The sequence below is a fragment of the Diabrotica virgifera genome, chromosome 3, assembly GCF_917563875.1.
Source record: "Diabrotica virgifera virgifera chromosome 3, PGI_DIABVI_V3a".
Taxonomy (NCBI): Eukaryota; Metazoa; Arthropoda; class Insecta; order Coleoptera; family Chrysomelidae; genus Diabrotica; species Diabrotica virgifera.
The window spans coordinates 75409387-75433696 of NC_065445.1; the positions used below are offsets into that span (position 1 = coordinate 75409387).

At 33.2% G+C, this 24310-nt stretch overlaps 1 protein-coding gene across 1 annotated transcript; it reads right to left on the reverse strand.

Annotated features, from left to right (window-relative positions):
• Positions 1–1026: 1026 nt before the first annotated feature.
• LOC126881145 (uncharacterized) lies at positions 1027–23928 on the reverse strand. Its single transcript, XM_050645215.1, has 3 exons — positions 23550–23928; positions 16013–16183; positions 1027–3686 (listed from the first exon to the last, which is right to left on the reverse strand). The coding sequence occupies exons 1-3, from the start codon at positions 23763–23765 to the stop codon at positions 3246–3248; spliced, it is 828 nt and encodes a 275-aa protein (XP_050501172.1). The 5' UTR covers positions 23766–23928; the 3' UTR covers positions 1027–3245.
• Between the last annotated feature and the right edge of the window lie 382 nt (positions 23929–24310).

Sequence of the window (24310 nt, forward strand, 5' to 3'; positions counted from 1 at the left end):
ATGTTTAAACCTCACTCAAAGTCAATAATCGAGGTATTATTAATTCTTGGATTCATTAACCCCGAGTAGGTAACATTGAGATGTCATGCATGTTATTATTTAAATGTGAATATAAACAATAACCCGGGTGATCTAGATTACTGAAGTAAGTATTTATTAAGAGTAAACAGTAGCGAGCAACAGGTAGCAACAAAATATAACTTCGGGAGATAGTATCATAAACTTTGGCAACAGTGGTAATCTTTGACATTATCTAAGATTAATATTTTGACAATATCATAGTCGCGCTAAATGGAAGTAATAGAAAACGATTTTATTATTAATAAATAGATATTTATAAAATTAAACCAAAATGGGTGAAAATTTTATGTTAAGATAGCTATTTAGAAAGGTATTTGCATGAAATATCTAATAATAAAACAATAATAAATAATCATTTTTTGTTGTGAAGCGAAACAAATTTCGATTTTCGCATAATTTTGGCAAGGTTTTTAATGGACTTTTTCTTGGAAGGTTTCACTTTATTTTTCGTTTGATTTACTTTTTCCATTTTGTTAAACTATTGATATTTTTAGAATAAAAAATTCTCCTAAAACTTTATATACTTGCATTAGAATTCGAAATATTTTTACGTAAAATATACTCACCTACCTACTATAACTAAAACTTACAATTAACAACAATCTATTCTTTCAAAGAGGCCAACAACTTATACAACAACCACAAATATATAATAAATTAACTATCAATAAACACTATATTTTCCTATGAAACAACAAAAACGAATTCTTAAATTAACACACTACTGCACTGAACAGATATCGATATAAAGATGACAGAACAGATTAGAGAAAATGACAGTGATAATTTCTCTATGTTGCCTAATTAGTTATTTAGTTATAATATGTTCGATTTCTTATTAGAAATAAAAAATTTTAGTAGTTACAAGATTACACAAAATCTAGGCATGGGATAAAAAAGTTTATTTGAAAAAAATTTTTTTTTTCTTCTTAATGGCGGTACAGGCTCCTTTTTTCAATATTTTATTTAGTTATAGAGTAATTTCCACGTACTAACATATTTCTGAAATTGGGCTCTGTACCGCCATTCTTTATTATATTACGAATATGTGTGCCAAATATCTCGACAAAATATTCAAAATTAGAGCCGCAATCTTGGAACGCGTTTGTTGCTACCTGTTGATCGCTACTGTAGCCTCTTGATGTAGAGACTAGTGTTGCCAGGTCCGATTTGTTTTTAATCGGTACATAAGCAAACACAAATCGGGATTTAGGGTTGTAGATCCGGACAAATAAACAACAATAGCCCAGCAAATTACCGTTTTGGAGTGTAATTTTCAGAGTCAACTCCGAATTGCATGAAAATTTGGATTTAGGTTCTACTTACCCTCCACTTCAGAGTGGAACTTGTACCGTTGGTTGCTTTTACTTGGGGGGTGACAGTTACAGTTACCCCTTCTCGGGGGAAAAAGACGCACGTTTAAAGTAAGTCCCAAAATGGATCAAGTGTTTAAAAAACTCTTTAATTTTGTTTTACATAAAAGTCTCTAGCATTAAAACTAAGCGAGTTACGCTCAAAATAAAGTTGGCTCCTTTTTTTTGGTAACAAAAATCGTGAAAATCTCCCCCTATTTAGCACCGTAAATAAAATTAATCGTTTCCGCTTTACCATTTACTTTATATGTGTATTGTTTATACGATCTGTAAGGTTTACCGGTTAACTAGTGCTTAGTTTTGAAAAAAATTGGTTTTATAGTAAAAAAAAAAATTCCTAAAATATTGGATAATGCCTTTTTTTTCAAAATAACTTAAAAAGTATTAGGGATACTAAAAATCTCAAGGAGTAAAAAGTAGGTAGGTTTTGCTTTTATAAATATGATAGATTCATTTTGTTTTTCTGTTAGACAAAAATTGGTTCAAATATGGCTGTTCATATTTTGCATACACGCGTGATTAGTGACTCATTCAGGCCCTTTCAATCATATAAAAAATACATAAGTAAAGTAAATTATTTGTAAAGCAGCAACGATTAATTTCATTTGGGGTGCTAAGTAGGGGGAGATTTTCATGATCTTTTACCAAAAAAAAAGGAGTCAACTTGATTTTGAGCATAACCCTCTTAGTTTTAATGCTAGAAACTTTTTTAAAACATAAAAATAAAGCTTTAATAAGTAAAAAAGTTTTAATTGGTTTTTCCCGAAATGTGCTTCATTTCTTGGTTATCTCACGTTGAAATATTTGATTTGGAATTTGACGAATAAGAACATATTTTTCATGAGCTACAACTTTGCATTTGCTGGGCCTATAGACTTTACGAGTTCACAATTTTTTTCGTTTTTTTTATATTATGCTACATTTTTGCTAAGAATATTTTGTTCAATCAAATACTTACTTTTTGAGTTATTTGTGAAAATCGCCTGAAAACGTGATTTTTTTGTCGAAAAATAAACATTTTCAATCGTAAATAACTCGAAAATATTAACTAAGTTAAAATTCTATAGAACTAAAATTGCTTAAAATTAGTCAATTTATCCATCTCCGGACTTATTTTAAACGCGCGGTTTTTCACCCCCAAGTGGGGATGACTGTCACCTCCCGAGAAAAAGCAACCAACGGCACAAGCCGTCCAAATTTTTATGCAATTCGGAATTGATCCTGAAAATTACACGGTATCGCCGTATTTCCAGTTCATTTACTGGACTACAAGGTGTTTCTATAATCTGTATTTAATCATACATAGTAATAATAATCAGAAGAAATTACAAAAAAAATCGTAGATTAAGTAAATTATTTATTTTTTATTAAAATTATATTTTTTAATCGATTTTGCCGCTTTTTGGAGTGCCTTGCTTTTATAACATATAGTTATAAAATTCACTGCAGGTCCTCCTGAAATTGGTTTTCGTGGGTGAAAATCGGGACATTTAGTGTCCCGAACAGGTACAAATCGGTACGCATCCCTGACAATCGGGACGTCCCGCGCAAATCGGGACACCTGGTAACGCTAGTAGAGACGATTGCGACATGCTTGGGCTAGGTCGTTACTAATTATTGTTGATGTTTATGCTCGTAGTTTGAATAAGGTATATTGTAGTCAGATAGGAGAAGTTTTGTTAAACGTTTAATTAATTAGGAACTAAAAGGCACGGTATTCCAATCACCAATCATATTTTACCACAACGTGAATTTGAACCACGGGGTCAACCCTACATACACGGGGACAAGCTACATATCTATTAAATTAAAATTATTACTAAAGCTTTCGCATGTAATGCCATTCGTTTCAAATTTTATCAATGCATGTTGAGACGTTGAAGAGGCAGGGACACTGGCATTAGACGGGGTAGGGGTCAATAAAAATGGTCTTGGAGATGATTCATTACATATCTTGTCATCATCTTCCACAATGCGAACTATCGCTTTTCTAATTTCAGTTTTCAGTCTGTTTCTGTTTAAGTCCGATCGCAAACTTCTCAACTCCATTGCAACATATTGACCAAACTTGTCATGTTCATCTGTTTGTTTTGTAAGAACTTTCATTGCTTCTTTAAACAGAAGTTTGTCATTATCCTCAGCATAACTCTTATTTTTTTCTTCAGCAGTTTTATTGTTATACTTATAATCTTGTTTATTTGAGTTTTCCTTTGACGTTTCCTGGATTTGTACCTAGACAAATAAAACAATATACCTATTATTAGTAATCTTGGTCTATATTATAAGAAAATATTGTTCTAAGGTATAAATTGACTTATTTTGTATTCTAAACCAGAATATGTGTTAGATATTTTGATAAACTAGACTAGGTTTTGTGCGGAAAATATTATATGTTATAGTGACACCCCGAAGTTCAGACACTCCTAGGTTTGACTAGTCAATCGTCAGGTCTGACTACATTATTACAGGGCATGAAAATGTTTTGTAAGAAAAGACGCAAACACAAAACAAAAAAAAAAAAAAATAAAACAAAAAAACAAAAACAGAAAAATAAGAATAGGATATCAAAACACTTCTAAGACCAGGAAAAATGGAAGAGTTGGCAAAAGAAATGACAAAATACAAGATGGGAATACTAGCTCTACCAGAAATAAGGTGGGCAAGAGAAGGGATGATTGCTAGAACAAACTATACAATGTACTACGCAGGAGAAAACAAACAGATTATTAACTCTAAAGCGGTTGATGGAAGAATATCATTATAGAAGAATGAAAAATAAACAAGCAAATTTAACATTTGTTAATTGTTAATATATATGCCCCTACAGAGAATGCTCCCGAAGAAGAAAGGAATGAATTTTATGAGAAACTTGAAGAATTGTACGAAGAAATACCAAAGGACGACATACTAATCCTGTTAGGAGACTTCAACGCAAAGATAGGGAAAGAAGACACGAACAGAGAAATCGCAGGAAAAGAAACGATCCATCAAAATACGAATAACAATGGCAGGAGGATATGTAGTCTAGCAGCAGCAACCAATACTTTTATTATTAGCACCCAATTCATGCACAAAAAAGAGCACAAAGTAACGTGGCTAATACCTGGAACAACAGACGGAAACCAAATAGACCACATCATAATCTCAAAAAAATGGAGAACAATTGTACAGAATGTAAGGTCTTACAGGGGAGACAATGCTGATTTGGATCACATTTTGGGTGATAGGTGACATGAAATTGAAGATACTTAAAAAGACAAAAACGACAGAAAGAAAAGAAAGAGGTGGAAGAAATTGAAGATACTTAAAAAGACAAAAACGACAGAAAGAAAAGAAAGAGGTGGAAACGGTCAAAACTAAACACAGATAATGCAAACAGAAAATTCTGCATTAAGTTGGAAGAAAAACTACTAGTCCTAAAACCATCGAACACAGATGAAACGGATCTACGAAAAAAGATCGCCAACAATTGGTCGAGCGAAAAAATGTCGCGCACATTTGAGCGCGTATCAAAAGGTCGCCGGCGAAAAAACAGCGCCGACGAAATAAGGTCGCGTGCAATTGATCGCGCGAAAAAAGATCGCGTCAGAAAATATGTTTTCATTTGCATACTTTAACTTTCCTTCACACTTAATCCAGGCTTAGGTCAGATTTAGATGATGCAATAGAACTAAAGGATTGCTGTTAAATAATGACCCAAACAGTTAAATATTTTCTTATTAGTCATTTTAACCTATTGGTAAAAAATATTTCGTCAACCCAATATTGGCTTCTAAATGACTTTAGTTTTATTTTCCACTTTAAATAATAGGAAAATAATTGGAAGTAAATAATCCTATTTGAAATTGATCATGTAAAATGTTCGACCAATTTAATGGTCGAATTAAGGTAATTTTAACTGTAAATGTTGTAGGGAAAGTACCTAGAGGTATTATTTCACGACTTGGCAGTGTCGCACAATTTACCCTTGGTTATTTAAGAGTAAGTTTTAATATAAGCTTAATATATTTTACAGGGTATATACTACATATAGATAGGGTAGGTTAAGGGCTACCATCTTTATTAAAATAAAATTTCCCAAATAAAATAATGATATTGTGGTTAAAAATTATATAACAGGCACAATTTCATTAATACATTGTCACTGGTGAGTACTTATTGAAGATATCATAGTTAAAGAATACATTTATATTAATAACAGATTTGCATACTTTAACTTTCCTTCACACTTTATCCAGGCTTAGGACTGGCAGTTAGTAACTGGCGTGTTTAAAAGTTTTTTTAATTTTAATTTTTTTATTTTTTTTCTAATTTTTATTTTTTTTTTATTTTTATTTTTTTGTGTTTTTTTAATTTTTATTTTTTTTTGTTTTTTTAAAATTTTTTTTTTAATTGTTTTTTAGTTTTTTATACTTGCAGTTGAAAATTTTGGGCAATTCCTCTTAAATATTCTAGATTTGGCCGGTTCCCGTATTGCAAACAAATCGTTTTTATTCGCCGCGCTGTATCTTTATAAATTATTTTTTGAGGTTGTTGGTTTCCAGCTATGTATTGCTCCACTTTTAATCGATTTAAACTCTCTTCTTTCTTTAGCCCCGTAATAAACTTCCATAGATTTGGGTGTGCTGCATTTAATATCGAGGAGAAGCTGTTGTGCCAACCTTCGACAGCATTATTAGTACGCGGTAGATCTTCCTCTATAAATTCGAAGCAATTCCAAAGATTCCTTGGAAACATTGGCGGTCTTCTTTGTTGTCGTCGATCCAATCTGCCTATCCATACATCCTCAAAGTAGTTTATTAAAGGTGTTAGTAAATTTTCATTTTGAGTGTAAAACTCGCTGTCCAGTAGCTCTCCGAATGTTGCAACAACATCTACTTCAGGTACGAAGGCTAGGGCTGCCAATTGTCGCAGATGTAGAGCAAAATTCGCGTCTTCTGTATAAACTTGTTGCAGTCCTGTACCTTGCATGTTTCTCCACAAACATTGTGTGAAATGAAAGAAACATCCACGGATTCTGACTTCAGGAAACTCTTGTTGTAAAGCATTAATTGCTGCTTTTTCATAATCCACCATTATTGTTGTAGGACGTAAACCTGGTCGTAACGTTTTTAATTCATGGAAGAGTCGAGTGTATGTTGCCTGAGTTTTATTAGGAAGTAGAGCAAAAACAGTTGGAATAACGTTGCTATACTGTACGCCATGTATTGTATACAGCTGACCAAACAATAGAGGAGTACATGTGAATGTTCCATCGGCATACCAGTGTTCACAGCTCGCCATCAAAGTTAAATTTCTTTCAGTGGAAAATATTAAAATTCTCTGTTCGTTTGGACCACTGTCAAATAAAAGAAACGGTTCGCCGTTATTGTTTCTGGTGTATTCTTCCGGAATAATAAGCTCTGTTAAGCTTCTTGGATTTGCCGGAATAGCTTCCACTCTTTGGCGTGTGTTCTGAATAGTTCGCTTTAGGGATGAAATAGAAGGTAGCTGCCCAGTTGCACCCACAGACACTTCTTGTGAAACGGTAGCTATGATTCCTTGTGTTGTTAGTTCAACTTGATGAGCCAGTTCTTTCATTCTGTTACAAGCCTTTTTTGCTTCTAATATTGACGCATCGGCAACGTGGTTGTGACTTGTACTTTTCACTACTTCATTTCCCACTGTGTGAACTCTCCCGGTACATTTATGCTTATTGTACTGAGCGCACTTCCAAATTGTCTTTTGATCAATCGTTTTTTCCTTTCTATGGATATATCCATTATACACCAACATATTGGCACCTTTTTGACTCTTTACGTAAGTTAAGACCATCTTGACAAATCGACAAGCTAATGAATAATGAGATATACGATATTTTTCCCATCTTCTTATACATCCAAAATACATTAAAAAGTAATAAAAGTACGTTTCACGAATATGGAATAATAATTACCACATTAGTGAATAACGCACAATTAGACAAAGAACTTTTGTACAATATTTATTTTAGCATTTCCAATAATGTCTTATCGTAATGACTTCATGGAATTCCTAATAAATACCTACACAATAAGGTGCCCTTATCTAAACTACTTATTCTTCACTAATCTGCATAACGACTTTCTACTAAGAACCAATTATGCTAATTACCGGTCTCTGAAAATACCAAAAATAGGTAAACTGGTACCTGGTATTCGTTTGTATGTAATATATACTGTAAATAGAACTATTATTACTGTACATTTTTAACGATATCCGATTAGGAAGAGCAAACACTTTTAAACACGCCAGTTTTTTGCTGACAGTCCTAAGCCTGTAAAAAGTGTGAAGGAAAGTACCTTTCTGAATTTAGATCCATATATTAAAATTATTCACGTAGAACAAAAAAAATACTTTCTTCATGTTAAAAATTGTTCAATTTTCAAGTATATTCACTTGAATAACCTGAAAATACCATATGAAATAATTTCCCATTCTCCTATATTTCCCATCTTCCTACACATCCAAAATACATTAAAAAGTATTTAGATATACGTTATTTTTCCCATCTTCTTATACATCCAAAATACATTAAAAAGTAATTAGATGGAATTCCAAGACTAATCGGCTCATAATGCATAAAGTTAAAGTATGCAAATAGAATTTCTTTAGAACCTTTTTGAAAACCAATTGAATGGTTTTAATAATGTAAAACATGACTTTCTTCATGTTAAAAATTGTTCAATTTTCAAGTATATTCACTTGAATAACCTGAAAATACCATATGAAATAATTTCCCATTCTCCTATATTTCCCATCTTCCTACACATCCAAAATACATTAAAAAGTATTTAGATATACGTTATTTTTCCCATCTTCTTATACATCCAAAATACATTAAAAAGTAATTAGATGGAATTCCAAGACTAATCGGCTCATAATGCATAAAGTTAAAGTATGCAAATAGAATTTCTTTAGAACCTTTTTGAAAACCAATTGAATGGTTTTAATAATGTAAAACATGACGCGATCTTTTTTCGCGCGATCAATTGCACGCGACCTTATTTCGTCGGCGCTGTTTTTTCGCCGGCGACCTTTTGATACGCGCTCAAATGTGCGCGACATTTTTTCGCTCGACCAATTGTTGGCGACCTTTTTTCGCGACACCAGATGAAACATGGGAAGACATAAAAAAAGATAGTATCTTAACAAAAGCAGAGGAGACGATAGGACTAATGGATGACAATAAAAGAAAGGATTGGTACGATGAAGAATGCGAGCAAGCTAGTAAAGACAAGGACAAAGCAAGACACAGGTGGTTGGCCACAGGGAAACAAGAAGATCTCCTACACTATAGAGAGAAGAAAAAAAGAGTCAGTCAAATATTGAAGAACTAAAAAGAAGAAATGGATTGAAGACTTACTGCGGAACTCGAAGCTAATAGTAACGATAATCCAAGACTATATAAACACATAAAAGCACAGAATAAGAAAAAGATACCGGCAAATAATGGAAAAAAGGAATCGGAAACACAATATAGAGAATTGTTCAAAAAGAAACACGATGCTGAAAATCCAGAAAATGAAGAACAAACAGAAAATAGGAATAAAGAGAAATCAGAGCCACCCTCATACTGCGAAGTATTGGCGACCATAAACAAATTAAAAAAAAGGAAAGCAGTAGGACCAGACGACATTATAAATGAGTTCTTCAAGAAAAGGGGAGAGGAACTAGCCCACAGAATCCACAAGCTGATAGAACGAATATGGGAAGAAGAACGCATGCCGAACGACTGGAATTGCGGTCTGATAACACCAATCCCTAAAAAAGGCGACAAGACGAAATGCACTAACTACAGGGGAATTACGCTATTAAATACAATGTACACAATATTAACTAATTTGATCAGACAAAGAATAGAAAAAGAAATGAGAACAAAAATAGGTGAATACCAACATGGATTCAGAGAAGGTAAGTCAACAATAGATGCAATACACATTGTAACGCAAATCGTCGAAAAAAAGTTACGAGCACGGAATAGATCTACATATACTGTTTATTGACTACAAGCAAGCCTTTGACAGTGTAATAAGGGAGGAGCTAATTAATGGTATGAATCAACTAGGCATTCAAGAAAAACTAGTAAGTCTCACGAAAATGACATAAAGGAATCCAAGGCACGAATCTTAACAAGGGAAGGCCCGTCAGACGAAGTACAAATGGAGGTAGGTGTCAGACAGGGCGACTCCCTGTCAACAACATTATTTAACATTGCTATAGAGGGGGCAGTAAGAGCAGCCATAATAAGGGGAACTATTATCGAATCTTCAGCGCAACTGATAGCGTATGCAGACGATATTGCACTGGTTACTAGAGATTTAAAAACCATGCAGAATATAATATTAATACTAGATAAAGAAGCAAAGAAGAGAGGGCTAGTAATAAACCAAAGCAAAACGAAATACCTCAAGTGCTCAAGAGAGAATACGAACATCGAGAAAGAAATTAAGCTTGGTGCAAATACATTTGAAAGAGTACACCGTTTCAAATATTTGGGAGTGATGGTGAATGGCAGAAATGATAGAACGGATGAAATAAATGAACGCATCCTACTGGGCAATAAAACCTACTGTCACTACCAAAAATTCTTGAAAGAAAAGCACATTAGCAAGACAACCAAATTAAAAATTTACAAGACTGCAATCAGGCCAGTGATCACCTATGGTGCAGAGACGATGTGCCTAACACAAAAAGATGAAATGAGGTTAGAAATCTTAGAGAGAAAGATAATTCGACGGGTAATGGGACCGGTGAGGATAAGTGTAGGCGAATTTAGAAGATTAACCAACGAAGAAATTAAAGAAGTCATCCAGGGTGAAGACATAATCAAGTTCGTGAAGGCGCAAAGGCTCAGGTGGCTGGGACACACAGAAAGAGCTAACCCAGACTCTACGCTAAAGCGAATAACTGGCTGGAGACCAACAACAAAAAAAACCAAAGGGAAGACCCAAAACAAGATGGAGAGATCAAGTCTTAGTAGACATAAAGAAGCTGAGAATCTACAATTGGAAAGAGCGCTGTAAGGACCGGAAAGAATGGAGGAAAATTATAGACAGAGCCAAGTCACACACGCTGCTATAATAATAAAAGACAACAGCGGCCTGATTCTCCACAATAAATCAATCATAGAGCCCAAAGGGGCGGCAAATACTCCGCCAGGAGTGACTAAGCCATGATGATGATATATGTTATAGTGACACCCCGAAATTCAGACACTCCTAGGTTTGACTAGTCAATCGTCAGGTCTGACTAACGTTATTAGTCAAACCCCGAAATAAATTCCATTTTCGGTCTTTGACTAGTCAAACCTAGCAGAGACTAATTTATTTAGACAAACGTCGAAACTTAATTTCATGAAATCGGGCTTTGACCAGACCAGTCAAACCCCGATCAGGTATTAAAATATCATAATTTTTTAGATTCGATATAGGTAATAAAACGTGATTTTTTAATTCTAATGCTTATTGTTATTATTATTGTTAATAATAATAATAATATTTTCTAATGCTTATTGATATTATTCCTTCTTATTTCTGGCCAGCGTTCTTGCTTCTATTCACGTTGTCCCCTTTTCTCGAATATTTTGCCTAGTGTTCTATCCCAGGTTTGTCGTGGTCTACCTTTCTTCTTTGCGTTTTTGCCTGCCAAATTTCTTTCACCGGTTTTGTCTGATCCATTCTCTGAAGATGACCCCACCAACTGAGTTGCCTTCTCTCTATAAATTCTAACGTTGAATCTATTTTCAAATCATCTCTTATTTGAGTGTTCCGTAGTCTATCTCTTTTGGTAACGCTCCCCGAACTCGTCTAAGGTATTTCATTTTTACTGTCTGTATTTTACTCTTTTGTTGTTCTGTTAGCCAAGCCGCACACCAAAGAAACATGAAACGAAAAACATGAAACATGAAACGAAAAACATGTTTCATGAAAAGAAAACACTGCTAAACAAATCTCAAAGTCCGCCTACCAATGAAACGAGTGTGATTCATGCTCATGACATATTTTTATTTTCGGAGAGTTTCATAAATGGCCGGACATATATTTGTTTAGCTGTGGTTTATTTCCATGAAACGTAATTTACGTTTCATGCTTCTTTGATGTGCGGCCTGCCTTAGTACCCATGACTCGCGACCAAAGGTTAATACAGGTCAATATAATATTGACTTGAGAACACATTAATTTTTGTTTTTCGTGTTATTTCTTTTTTATTTATGAATTCATTGCATGGGATAGGTTCATTGCTTTTTGAATTCTGTTATTAATTTCTGTTTCCTCTCTTCCGTTGTCTTCTAATTCTACTCCTAAGTATTCGAATGTTCGTGCTTGTTCTATATTTACTTCTTCTATTTTAATGTTAATCTTTTCTTCTTCTTCCTTTTTCCCCATGACCATCACTGTTGTTTTATTTTTATTTATTGTCATTCCATATTTTTTTAGTGTTTCATTCCATATTTCTATATTTCTTTGTAGTTGTTTCTCGTTTTCGGCCAATATGACGACGTCATCGGCGAATGGTCCTTCTGAAATGTCTACTCTTCTTAAATTTCTATAACCCACATGCATTTTTTTCACTTTTACTTTACATTCTTTAATTATCTCATCCATATAAATTATAAACAGTGTTGGACTACTTAATCCTCCTCCTTGTCTCAGTAAAATATTATAACATTTAGAATTGCACATGCACAATACGTTAGACCTTTTATATTTACATAATTATGAAGAGCATTTTTTTATCAGTAGCATTTTATAAAGTCTTGTCCCTCTTTAGAATCTTTTGCACTGCTTTTTCTAATAGACAGCTGAACGTCGGACACATCCTCCTGATCAAGAAAATTCTTTTTTCATTCTTATATTTGATTCCTCGAAAAAAGTGTGTTTATTGTTTCGTGTTTCTCTATACTCTCTACTCTGTATAAACCGTCAACAGTTTTATGATACTTTAGCTCTCCTTTAGCTCTATCAAAGCTGAGAATAGGTATGGTTATAGTTTTTCCGACCGTAATTGGCAGAAAATTTTTATTCAGTTATTGTTTCATAACATTAGCCTGTGCACGAAGTCTGATGTAGGCGCACTCAATATGTACATGTAGGTACAACCTGATTACAAATTCTGCACGTATGTGCGCCAGAGGTCTCTTTTTGCCAAACAAAACAAACCACATCCAAGAAGTAATCTCAATTATTAAACAATTTTTTTCCTCTCTTAGTAACGACGGCCCAGGGGATTTTTCAGTATGGTGATCTTTAGTTTTAGTCTAAGAGCTAGTGAACCCTCCGACTAACGGTCGTCCTGTAAGGCTAAAAATTTTTCTAGTGATAATTCATAGCACACCAAGGCTAAAAACCATGACCTGGTAGGCCTCAGCGGTGCACGTGTATCTACCAGGTGAATCGAAAAGTGCAAATTTAGGGGGTAAAATAAACTTTCTCCTGTAAGGTTTAAATTTATGTATGTGTTTGAGTAAGTCATTTAGAAGAAATGTGTACAATGACAGGCGATTCTGAAGAGCATAAGACCTTGCCAGGCGAGGGGAAAGATTAGGGGTTTTTCCTAAAATTATTCTTTTTGCATCGAACAAATTTTTTTTAGGTTTTTTGAATCATTTCAAATAGAAAACGTCTTTAGTGATTTTTCTCTTAAGTTAATAGTTTTTGTTACATGAGCGATTGAAAATTTTGAAAATTGAGAAATCGGCCATTTTTAACCCTAAATCGGACATTTATCTAAAAATTTCAATGTTACCAAGGTACGTAGATATTCTTTAAACATTGATTGATGAAATCTAGAAGAGTTTTTTGCAATAAAATATCGAAAACCCCTTTGTTTTTTTAATTGCTAATTAAGCGTGTGCGACACTGTAGTATAAGTAAGGACGTTTGAGTTTGCATAAATTCATTATCTCGAGAATGGGCAAATTTCAAGAGAAATCCTCAGACAGGCCGATTTTTATTTTTGAATTGGGACTTTTTGGCATATATATAATACTAGTGACGTCATCCATATGGGCGTGATGACGTAATCGATGATTTTTTTAAATAAGAGTAGGGGTTGTGTGATAGCTCATTTGAAAGGTTATTTAATTCTCTATTCAGTAATTAAGCATTAACATAATTATTTATACAGGGTGTACAAAAAATTTTTTTCTTCTATTTGTCAAATTTAATCAAAGTTAATTTAATAAAAAAATATTTTTGTACACCCTGTACAAATAATTATGTTAATTTTTATATTAGTGAATAGAAAATTCAATAACCTTTCAAATGAGCTATTACACAACCCCTACTCTCATTAAAAAAATCATCGATTACGTCATCACGCTCAGATGGATTACGTCACTAGTATTATATATATGCCAAAAAGTCCTAATTTAAAAATAAAAATCGACCTGTCTGAGGATTTCTCTTGAAATTTGCCCATTCTCGAGATAATGAATTTATGCAAACTCAAACGTCCTCACTTATACTACAGTGTCGCACCTGCTTGATTAGCAATTAAAAAAACAAAGGGGTTTTCGATATTTTATTGCAAAACGCTCTTCGGGATTTCATCAATCAATGTTTAAAGAATATCTACGTATCTTGGCAACATTGAAATTTTTAGACAAATGTCCGATTTAGGGTTAAAAATGGCGGATTTCGCAATTTTCAAAATTTTCAATCGCTTATATAACAAAAACTATTAACTTAAGAGAAAAATCATTAGAGACGTTTTCTGTTTAAAATGTTTCAAAAAACCTAAAAAAAATTTGTTCGATGCAAAAAGAATAATTTTAGGAAAAACCCCTAATCTTTCCCCTCGCCTGGCAAGGTCTTATGCTCTACAGAATCGCCTGTCATTGTACACATTTCTTCTGAATGACTTACTCAAACACATACTTAAATTTAAACCTTACAGGAGAAAGTTTATTTTACCCCCTAAAGGACATCGCACACATCTTATGGAAAATATGTCACCCAAATTCAATAAAATTTATACGAATAGATTCGTTTTAAATTAACGGGCAAATCTTATCATTGCGCCAACTCTGTATTTTCAATAATTAGAGCAGAAATTGATATAAATAAATCTGAAATCAAATGGGTACGTACATAAGTTAGAGAGAGAAAAAATATTTTAAAATACCCAGATTATCGGTACTCCATAAATTAGCGGATTAGTTTCACTCGGTCTTGACGGTCCAGTTAGCTGGGGCTCAGTCGATCGACAAGTTTAGTGGATTTGCGATTTGCGGTCGCTGGTTCGAGCCTCAGCTAGGTCATGAAATTTATAAAAAGGCCAACGCCGTAGTATAAAACTCAATAGAGTCTACGGCTTGGTCTGGAATAAACTGGCGTCTGATCGGCCTATGGAGGAGCGGTACGGGAAGGGATAAGGGCTTCCGGCTTGGTGATACTCCTCCATAGATCCCTACCGAAGGGCGTTGACGCCTAAGAACGGTGTATACATTCAGTTTCACTAATCCGCTTAGGCCCAGCGGGGTTTAAGCTGTTTTGAATAGCACTCAGAGCAATAATGATTGTAACTAACACTCCATGTCCACTTATGGACTCCAAAAATGTGATTTCGATAAACTTTAATTGCAATTTACGCCGTAATTAATCATAATTAAGAGTTGGCGCAATGATAAGAATTGACCGTCATTTTAAAACAAATCTAATCGTATAAATTTTATTGAATTTGAGTGACATTGTATTTTCCATAAGACGTGTGCGATGTCCTTTGCACTTTTCGATTCACCTGGTAGATACACGTGCACCACTGAGGCCTGCCAGGTCATGGTTTTTAGCCTTGGTGTGCTATGAATTATCACTAGAAAAATTTCTAGCCTTACAGGACGACCGTTAGTCGGAGGGTTCACTAGCTCTTAGACTATTTTTTATCCTATTGAAGTATCTGACTTCACAGTTGACATGGCATTCCCATTTCATATCTTTAAGCTAAAATACAATTTTTATTTTAAGTAGAAACGTTTTTTATGAAATTTTTTAAGATTCGAGGCAAAACAAGAGCAGGCACGTACACGGTGTAGTGCACTGTATAGTAAAACAATTGATTTAGTCTGCAAGTTAAAGTTATAAAAGAAACATTATTCAAATGAATAGTTAAGTAAATCTAAAATTCTGCTTTTCACCAGATGAATTGATAGCTTTTTCTAACTCTTCCTCTATCTGAAGAACATTTTTATCAAATCTGGGAGTGTACAGTACAACAGATCGATGTTTGACCGAGTCTCTCAGTCAGTTCTAGGATTGCCTAGTCAAATCCCGAAACAGATTATTTTTCCTTCGGCGTTTGACTGAAAGTTAGGCTAGGTAGAAAGTTAGGTTTGAATAAAATCACTTCAGTCAAAGGCCGAGAATAAAATTTATTTCGGGGTTTGACTAAGCCCGTTAGTCAGACTTGACGATTGCCTAGTCAAACCTAGTATCACCCTGTATATCGACCTGCTCACAAAATTTGGTTGAAATCGAATGTACTGTTTATTATACATAGAATTTTTATTCAGCATCATAGAGGAAAAATATTTTTCTTACCAGATTTGTTGAATCTAAAGGTTCTTTTATTCTCAATTCATCTTCTGTTTTCTTCACACTTAATATTGGTATCAAGAATTTTAAGGCATTGAAATATGGCCACCTACTTACAAAAACTCCATCGGTTGTATTACTTCTTTTGGAATTACATTTTCTCAATTCTTGTGAAACCTAAAACAAAATATACATGAAGCGAAAAGTAATTTCGTACCAACATTGTTATGGGTTCTGTCCAGTTCATATATAAATGAAACCGTTCTAGTTAACTGTTAATCAATTAGAGCCTGCGTCACGAATGGAAGCTATTTTGTAGCAGTCCCACGAAAGGGCGGTATTTTGCAGCATTAGTGTCATGGATGGACGCTATTTTGTAACATTAACACGTCAAATGCCAAAGCCTCGACGGTAGAAGCCATTTTTGTATAACAGCCCCGGCGTGGATAACAAAGGCAAAAAAAAAATATGAACTCGAACAAATTAAACAAACATGAAAATATACTTGGTGCTACGTAACTTTACGAGTACCTCGGTAGCTCTAAGTCTTCAGAGATCTAGGGGTGTGGATTCTTAATAGATTTTAAATAAATATAATATAAACTCAAATGCTCAAGGGGCGCCATAATTAAAAAAATAAAAGACGAAACATACTTAAAACTTAAAAAAAAATAATTAAAGTAACAAGTTAATAAAAATATATAGTCATCATAAAATACAAACACATTTACATAAACATAAATATATCATGACCTTACCTTAGTGTTCTCAGTTGAATATCATTTAGGAACAAGAGAAAGGGATCAAATAATAATATTATCAAGCAAAAAACATTATTGCAAAATGAAATAAATTTTATTAAAATAAAAAAAAATGAAATGATGGATCTCTTGTAGACAATAAAAGATATTCTGTTTACAAAAACATTAAAAAGGTTTACAAACAATACCTTGTCATATAGTCCTGTCCTTATCTTCACGTTGTGAATGTCCAAAGCACGCACTTTTCACTGAATTTAGATAAAGAATAGTACAAAAATGTTTATTATTTATGAAAAGTTTCAGGAAAATTAAATAAACTTCCAAATAATTGTTCCAAAATAAATATAATTCGAAATAGTCTGGGCTGATTATTCGGAGAATAGGCCATTTTTGGGAAAAGTTATTTACCAGCAATTTTATTGCTGGAATCGAATTATAAGATCCTATATATTAATAATATAAGTATGCAAAGTCCTCAGATAGTGTGCTACTTTTTTTATAAACAAAATGGCGCCCGAAAATCGTGTTTTTTTCAATTATTGCTCTATAACTCCGAAGATTTTAATTTTACAACAAAAACTCTCAAATAAAAATTCACCGTGATTACATTCTGCATAGAGACGTGTTTTTCCCGATCTGCTCCGATGAAAATTTTCCTCGGAAATGCGGGTTTTCCCAACAAAATCTTTAATTTTCAAATAAACTTTTAGATAAGTAATTATCTACCAATATTTAAATAATTTGGTGACTTAAAAGCCTTCTTGGTTTAGATTATAGTTCCAGAAGCTGATGCAAATTAAACGAATATTTTAGCAACAATTCAATTGTTAATTAATAATTTACGGTCGCAATAATAACCAAAATAATTATGATACACTGATCAAACTTTGAAATCTTATAAACATGAGATGCCTTTTTAACATTTTGTCGACAAAATATAAATTTTTTATTTTTTTGCATAATCTTTAAATGTTTAAAAAAAATAGTTATAAATAAATTAACGTTTCTCAGAAAGTTTTTATTATATTGTAGTTTTAAAAAATAGCTAAAATGCGCATTTCAAATATCTTGAAAATGAATGCTTTAAAACTTTTTTGCAACCATTTACAAAAAAGTTATGAAACAGCAAAGTAAACATACGATTACTACGGTGTTTATATATTTTTTTAATTCTTTCAAAGCGTAGAAGTGAGTATAATGTACAAGCTAATTATCTACAAAAAATATCGATTATCAATTTAATGGTTATATTTTAATTAAAGATTATAAATATATTTTTTTGTAATTTACACGCGCGAAAGTAGAATAATACAGCACTGTAGCTGAAATTTTCACTCGGAGCGACGACCGGCCGCGCGAGACGTACACTTTTATAAATAATATAATATGCTGCGTGTCAGTCGCTTCGAGTGAACATTTTAGCTCCGACTCTGTATCAGGCCTACTTTTGCGCTAAAAATTACAAAAAAAAGTATTTTTAATCTTTGATTAAAATATAACCATTGCACTAATTTTTGACATTCTTTGTGAGTAATTAGATTGTACCATAGACTCACTTTTAAGCTTTGAAACAATTAAAACAATTTATAAACAACGGAGCTTTCGTATATTTACTTTGCTGTTTCATAACTTTTTTGCAAATGGTTGGAAAATTTTTTTAAAGCATTCATTTTCAAGACCTATGAAATACGCATTTTAAGTATTTTATAAAATTAGAATATAATAAACATTTTCTGAGAAATGTTAATTTTTTTATAACAATTTTTTTTAAACATTTATAGATTATGCAAAAAAATGAAAAATTTATATTTTGTCGACAAAATATTAAATAGGCATTACACCTTTATAATCTTTCTAAGTTTGATCAATGTCTCATGATTATTTTGGTTGTTATTGCGACTGTAAATTTTTAATTAACAATTGAATTGTTGCTAAAATATTCGTTTCATTTTCACCGGCTTCTGAATTTATAATCCATACCAAGAAAGCTTTTATTTCACCAAGCTATATAGTTATTGATAAATAATTATTGGCCCAAAAAATTTATTTGAAAATTCGAGATTTTGTTGGGAAAACCCACATTTTCCGAGGAAAATTTTCGTCGGAGCAAATCGGAAAAAACATGCTTCTATGTAGAATTAAATTGGGGTGAATTTTTATTTGAGTGTTTTTGGTGTAAAGTTAAAATCTTCGGAGTTATAGAGCAATAATTGAAAAAAATACGATTTGTCGGCGCCATTTTGTTTACAAAAAAAAGTAGCACACTATCTGCGGACTTTGCTTACCTATATTAATAATATATAGGATCTTATAATTCGATTCCAGCAATAAAATTGCTGGTAAATAACCTTTCTTTGTACTTTACTAATTAGACCAGCGTATTATAACTATTTTTTTTCTTCAAAATTTAAAGATTATGCAAAAAAAAGAAAAATTTATATTTTGTCGATAAAATATTAAATAAGCATCTCATCTTTATAATCTTTATAAGTTTGATCAATGTATCATGATTATTTTGGTTATTATTGCGATCGTAAATTGTTTATTAACAATTGAATTGTTGCTAAAATATTCGTTTAATTTTCACGGGCCTCTGGAATTACAATCTATACTAAGAAAGCTTTGATGTCACTAAGTTATTTAATTATTGATTAATAATTACTTACCTAAAACTTTAATTGAAAATTAGAGTTTTTGTTAGGAAAACCCGCATTTTCCGAGGAAAACTTTCTTCGGAGCAAATCGTGAAAAACTTATCTCTATGCAGAATTTAATTGCGGTGAATTTTTCTTTGGGTGTTTTTGTTAAAGTTAAAATCTTCGGAGTTATAGAGAAATAATTGAAAAAAATACGATTTGTCGGCGCCATTTTGTTTAAAAAAAAAGTAGCACACTATCTGCGGACTTTGCATAACTATATTATTAATATATAGGATCTTATAATTCGATTCCAGCAATAAAATTGCTGGTAAATAAGTTTTCCATGAATTTTGCTAATTAGCCCAGAGTAAAATGAGTCTGCTCATATTGACTTTTTAAAATATTTAAATAACTTCTATTTAACTTCTTGAAGTATTTATTATTAATATTGGGACCTAACGCATGACTTTATCCATGACTGCTTCCAAAAAGAAACTTAGGTAGTGTAGTACATATACACTAAAATAAACTGGCTCTTTGCCTAACAGCGGCATTTAGCTTGTGACTAGGAACTCACGAAAGGAGAACAGTTTCTCACACTACATTTTCAGGAACTTAAAAACTTGATTAAGAGCTATGTCGGAACTTAATATTCGAACTTAACTTTCTCAGAAAACTAAACTCTTCAAAAAACCGCGCCGTGGCTGCTCCTGCCGAGGCTCAACAAACCTCTCTCTTTGAAAGCTCAAACTTGAATTTTTCAATCTCACAACTTGAATGTCTCTCCCCAAACCAAAACGCTTCCTTCCAAAAACCCACTCCATTTCTCATTCTACTCTACTCATCCAATCAACCAATAAGAAAAACGTTTAATCCTTCCCTCTTTCATCATTGACTAATAAAAAAATAACTAAGCTTCCTACACTTTTTTATTAACCAATAGGAAAAAACAAAACATGTTCTAAGCCCAACCTACTCAGTATGGAAACATCCAAAATCAGTTTGCAAAGTCAGCAAAACTCACTCCGTTCTACAGTTCTAAGTAAAGATATAGCTGAGTCCACAATTAACACATGTGCTCTCTAATAATGATATGAGCACGTTTTGTGTATCTAAACTCCAAAAAACCCGGCGCCAAAGGTCATTATAATATACAATGTAACTATTTTTTATATTGCAAACTGGCTGTTCTAAGTTCAATTTTCGAGCAATAATATAAACACTGAGTAACCGAATGTAGATATGTCTACAAAATAATATAACGTCTTTCTTTTAACCAGACGGATAAACTCAAATTCTCACGTATTTTTTGAAACAGAGATAAATTCAATGAATTTACTTAGCATATGAAGCAATATTTTTATGTCTACAGGGTAAGACAAAAATATGTTACGATAAATTTCAATTGTTACTGTTAGAAGAAGTTACTGATGTAGTGGAAGAAGAACTAAAAAGAAAAGTATCAAATATGCAAGCACTAGATTGACAGTTCATACTGCATTGACAGTTCACACTATTAATCCAGTGCCGCTGGAATGCGTGAGCTGAAATGAAAAATGACTGAGATTAAAGTCAAATGGACTGTTTACACCGGTCTCCACTTTGACAGTTTACATCGGTCAAACTGGCAGAACTTTTGACAAACTGATAGCAGAATACAAAAGGGCTTTCAACAATAGAAAAACAGACACTTCTACATACGCACTTCACCTTCTAGATCATAATCATTCTTTCAATGAAAAGTTTCAAATTCTGCATATCCAAAATAAAGGCCTTAAGCTATCTTTTTTAGAATCTATGGAAATTAATAAACTGAAAAATACAGATATAATTCTGAATGACCAACTCGAGACAAACAGCTCCCTACTCCTCAACCTCTTCACTTAGAGACTTAAAAAGGCAAACTCATTGTAAATTATATCACTTGAGAAAGGCACTCTGCCGAAACAGCTGTAGTCACATAGTTGTAAATAATAAATTTTGTGGAAGTATAGAAAACAAAAGTTTTCAGTGTTTTATTGTGAGACAAATGGACTGTATTGATCACTATAAATAGATAAAATAGCCAAACAGAGAGTAAAGAAATCAAAAGATTTTAATCAGATTAGATGTATCCGAGATGAAAATAATAAAATACTAGTTCACGAAAAGTATATAAAAAAGAGATGGAGAAAGTACTTTGACAGTTTACTAAATGAAGAATTTGACAGGGAGCCTGTAGAGTCAACGGAGACAGTAGCAGCAATGGTTACCAAAATAACAATCGAGGAAGTGGCTCAAGCGCTTCAAAAAATAAAGAAAGTAAAAGCGGTAGGACCAGATGATATTCCTGGGGAAGTATGGAGAGCATTGGGAGAGACAGGAACAAGGTGGCTAGCAGGTTTATTTAATAGAATTATGGAAGTTGGACAAATGCCAGACGAATGGAGAAGCAGTATACTAGTACCTGTCTACAAAAACAAGGGCGATATACAACAATGTACAAACTACAGGGCTATTAAACTGCTTAGCCACACCATGAAAATATTTGAAAGAGTAATTGATAGACGAATACGTGAAAAGACTGAAATATTCGAGAATCAATTTGGCTTTATGCAGGGCAGATCAACAACAGATGCAATTTTCATTATAAGGCAGTTGATGGAAAAATACAGGAGTAAAGAAACAAACGATCATATGGTATTCATTGATCTTGAGGAAGCATATGATAGAGTTCCTAGAGAGATTCTGTAGTAGGCACTCAATAAGAAAGGAGTCCCTGGTGAATATGTAAAGATTGTGAGGGATATGTATGAGGAAGTAACGACTAGTGTTAGTACAGGTGTGGGAAAGACTGATAAATTTCATGTGAAAGTAGGATTGCACCAAAGCTCGGTGCTTAGTCCGTATTTATTCTCATTAATTTTGGAACAGATAACAGCGAAACTACAGGGTAACATTCCATGGTGCTTAATGTATGCTGATGATGTCGTGTTAGTAGGAAATAGTGCAAGAGACTTAGAACAAAAACTGGAACAGTGGAGACAAGCCCTGGAGGAAAAAGGTTTAAAACTTAGTAGGGCAAAGACAGAGTATTTGCAATGTTCATTTAAAGATGGAGTTACTACAAATAAAATGGTATCTTTGGATGGTGAACTGACTGTAAAAAGCAATAGTTTTAAGTACCTGGGATCAGTATTACAGAGTAATGGAGAAATAGATGAAGATGCATGCAGGAGAATTAGGGCTGGATGGATAAAGTGGAAGGAAGCGAGTGGTGTGCTGTGTGACAGGAAAATTCCAATGAAGTTGAAGGGAAAATTATATAAAACAGCCATAAGACCGGCTATGATGTACGGAACTGAATGTTGGGCAGTGAAAAAGAAAGAGGAACAACCAATGCATGAGGCGGAAATGAGAATGCTTAGATGGATGAGTGGAGTGACAAAAAAGGATAAAATTAAAAATGAGTATATTAGGGGAAGTCTAGGTGTGGCAACAATTGATGCCAAAATGAGAGAGCATATGTTGAGATGGCTTGGTCATGTTCAACGTCGAGACGCTAATCACCCAATATGAAGAATTGCTGAAGTGCAGATTCCTGGAAGGAGTAGGAGAGGAAGACCAAAGAAGACGTGGGGGGAGACGATTAGGCAGGACATGTTGGTAAAGGGAATTAATATTGATATGACCCAAGATAGAATTGTATGGAGAAATGCAATTATGGAAGCCGACCCCTCATAGGGATAAGGCAAAGAGAATAATGATGGACTGGATTGATCACTGGAATGGTACATTCCAGTGCAGGTTCATATTATTCCATTGGCATTCAACCGCTCTACTGGAATGCTGGATTAGAATAATGTGAACCGGAATTTTTAGTGGCAATTTAGGTTTTAGTTTGGGAAGTAGTTCTTTACTAGAGTGTAGGTTTCATTTTAAAAATTTTAAACTGTATACTGTATGTCAATTTTAGATTTAACTACGTTTTCGTAAAGTTGTTTAGTATAAATAATTCTAACAATAATAAGAGTAATTACAATGGCTATTCTACCTCAGTTATCAATGAAAGCATGAAGTAGGAGGGAGAGTTCCTGTAAGGTTAAATGTACCACTATATTTCTTACTTACACTATAAATGTGCACTTTTGTAGTTGATCTTACCTGGTTCCGTAGATTATGTAATTTTCGTCGTATTTCATCAGCACTACAATTAAATTTTTCTGAAAACTCTTTTAATATAATGTCCCTACTTTCACGATATCCGTGATCATTTCTTTTATGTTTCCATAAAATTGAATTTTCCTTATATAATTCTATCAATTTTATCGTTTCAGCGTTTGTCCATTGTTTCTTATCACATTTAATATCAGTAGTCATTGAAAACACAAAAAAAATCAAAACAGGTCTCAACTTTAAAATGACTATCGAGATTAATTATTCGTAAAATAGTTTGTCTTTATGCGAGCAAACCTTATGTATGTTTGTACAGCCTATACTGACTATTGATAGACATTGTCTAATAGTTGAGAGTTGAGACTACTCTCAGAAGTGTTACCACAATTATTGATAACTTATCACGATTTATTGTCGATAGCTTATCTTATGATTGACGTAGAGAAAGTATAAAATTCTACCTACTCAAAGCTTTAATAATAATTGTAAAATAATTAAGATTTTATTAAATTACCAATGATACACTACGTCTACTACTGATACATACAGTATGGTGCAAATGAAAGTAACAAATTCTTTATTTTGTAAACCGAAAACTTTAGGAAAAAATACCGAAACGGTTCGAATTTTATTTTTAAATTATGATATCCAGGCCCGGCCCTAGGGATTTTGCCGCCCTGGGCAAGACGGCAAATACTGCCCCCCTTGGTAGACTCATGAGATGCCATATTACCACAGAGCAAAGAAAA